General features: G+C 42.4%; 1 protein-coding gene across 1 annotated transcript in view; it reads right to left on the reverse strand.

Annotated features, from left to right (window-relative positions):
• The window catches only part of ERO1A (endoplasmic reticulum oxidoreductase 1 alpha), a gene marked incomplete at its 5' end in the record, with an annotated part of 16089 nt that extends 14021 nt beyond the window's left edge, over positions 1-2068 (reverse strand). The window contains 2 exons of the mRNA XM_009642509.2: positions 279-362; positions 1949-2068. Coding sequence (XP_009640804.1) covers positions 279-362; positions 1949-2068 — 204 coding nt within the window. The remainder of the gene's footprint in view (positions 1-278; positions 363-1948) is intronic.
• Between the last annotated feature and the right edge of the window lie 380 nt (positions 2069-2448).

A 2448-nucleotide genomic window follows, 5' to 3' on the forward strand; every position in this document is an offset into this window, starting at 1 on the left:
GGCAACAACTGAAAACATCAGAGTGTTATCAACATTCTTCTGGTACTAAATCCAAAACACAGCACTATGCTAGCTACTATGAAGAAAATTAACTCTATCCCAGCTGAAACCAGGACACTCGTGGATACCAGTATTACTGCACCTAAGAAAGCTCCATCAGAGCCGCAGTTTTGCTACAGCTACAATAACAAGAGCAGCAAGTCATTTGCCTGCTTCTTCCTCTTGGTCTGCAAAAGCTGACTAGAGAAAAGAGGTTAAAGAATGGATTTGGTACTTACAGATGGGCAGGGCTGTACGGCACAGTCTCTTATTCCACAATGACTGTTGTCATTCCAAAAAGGACAAGGTTTCTTTAGGTTTACCTAAAAATAACATATTCTCCTATTACACATTTCCTCCATGCACCCAAGCCAACCTTCCACACCAGAGCTTACCAACACACATCTTCAGCACCTTAGTGCAAGCCTTCAAATAACAAAACTTTGTGCGATGTTGAGCGCAGCAAGAATGGAGTTATTTATCTTAAACAAAGTTGATCACACTCATTAACTTGTCTCATACAAGATGGGTGTGCCCGTGCAGCCTGGACGGGACTGTTTGTGCTAACACAGAAGCCCAGACACACGGGTCACTGATTCCCCATCCTGAGGCTCCTGTTGAGCGATGAGAACCCGGGGTTTGGCCAGGTGGCTGGCACCCTTTAAGAGCCAAGTTACTATGGGGCAACCTTTGGCCTTGGAATATCACTCGCTTCATTCTCCGTGAACCTTAGGGGAAGTTTGCTCCCCACTGATTTTGTTTCCTTGTTCTGGGCATCTTTGGACCACAGTCTAGCCCTGTTAGAGCAGCACGAAGAGGATGTGCTGGAGCCTTGCTACCATCCTCCTGTGGCCAGAGCGTAGGCCTTCTGCTGTCAAGTCATCTGTGTTCTGGACTCATTGGTGTGCAAGCCTTCTGGGCTTGACGGGAACAAATAATTCCTTGTGTTTACCAGATCGATTGCTATCGCTCACGTCCTTGTTATCAGTACAGCTTATTCTTTTAATCTTTGCTTTGTCGTTTCTTCTGATGCTTTCACACACAGACACTTCCATTCACACTTCATTCAGACCAATCTTAGTATTTCTGTTACAAATCCCAGCACTGGAAGGGCAAAGGACATGAGCATCTTCACCAACTCACAGAAAAGAAAGACTAGGACTTGGTATGGAGTATCATTCTTCCAAAACAATTAACATCGGACAAGATTTTGTGGGTTTGGTAGAGAGGGGGAGCAGGGAAAAGCAGCGCTACCCCAGTGATTTTATATCTAGTTTGCAGTGCAGTATAGTTGGGAACTTTTAAAACTGTTCTTACAGAAGCAAAAATACTTGTTTTGTCTGCGGAAACAATCAGGCAACAGTCACTGCTCAGTACCTGTATGCAACAGGTAAAATACCGCCCCATAACCCAAACACACTCAGACCAAGCCCCCTTTTAGTCACATAGCAGCAATCTCACTGTATGGGAGCAGAATCCATCTAACGACCACAGTCTGGCAGTAATGAACATCAGTTCACCTGAATGCTCGGTAACTAAACTGGGCTTTTCATGTCAATGGAGAGACACTATGAATACTCTCATTGTGTAATTCGGATCTCCAGTCATCAACATTTTTGAGCTGAAGCTCAACAAAAGAACTCATTTCATTGGTCCACTGCTTAAGAGGGAAAAATGCATTAAAAAAAATAATGTTTAAAATCATGCATCTTACAAGCATGCTGTACCACATTAAGATTCTCCTGATAACAAGAGTCCCACTTACTGACTGCATTCTTAAAAGATCAGGATTCAAATGTAAGTATCTGATTTTAAAAAGATCAGCAATAACTTCAAGGGAGATTTAGAAAAACAAAAACAAAACCGAGCAGCACACAAAATAAATACAATTCTTGTATGAGAAACTTACCTTGTAGTATCTAAAATAGTCACTTTGCAGGAGTTCATTCAGTCTAGGAAAAAGCTTGTAGTTGTTGAAGGCATCAATGGTTTCTACATCACAGGCACAGTCGTCTAAATGCCCAGTAACCTGTTGGATAAAAAAACCCAAACAACCGAATATGAACAACTTAGCCAGTACTCTTTAACACTGCAGATGATAAAACAACTCGGTTTTGTTTCCTTTTACCAGCGAGTCAACTAGTTGAGTTTAACCAGAATTAACCAGCATTAAACCAGACTGTGCTGAATTGGCAAAGAACTTCTTTTGATGCATCCTTTAGCATGTGTCCTGTACTTGTTACTTGGGGACAGGGATTTTTATTTGGGAATGCTTTCCCTCTAACGCACATCGATATATTAGAATTTGCTGATGTCCGAGTAATAGGCATCAGACGGACGCTTCCACCTCCAGAAAGCAGAGGTGACAGACACACTCAACTAGGCTGTGTCACACACAGACATAAGACA

Source organism: Egretta garzetta, unplaced genomic scaffold, assembly GCF_000687185.1.
Source record: "Egretta garzetta isolate BGI_Z169 unplaced genomic scaffold, ASM68718v1 scaffold767, whole genome shotgun sequence".
In the NCBI taxonomy this organism is placed as follows: domain Eukaryota; kingdom Metazoa; phylum Chordata; class Aves; order Pelecaniformes; family Ardeidae; genus Egretta; species Egretta garzetta.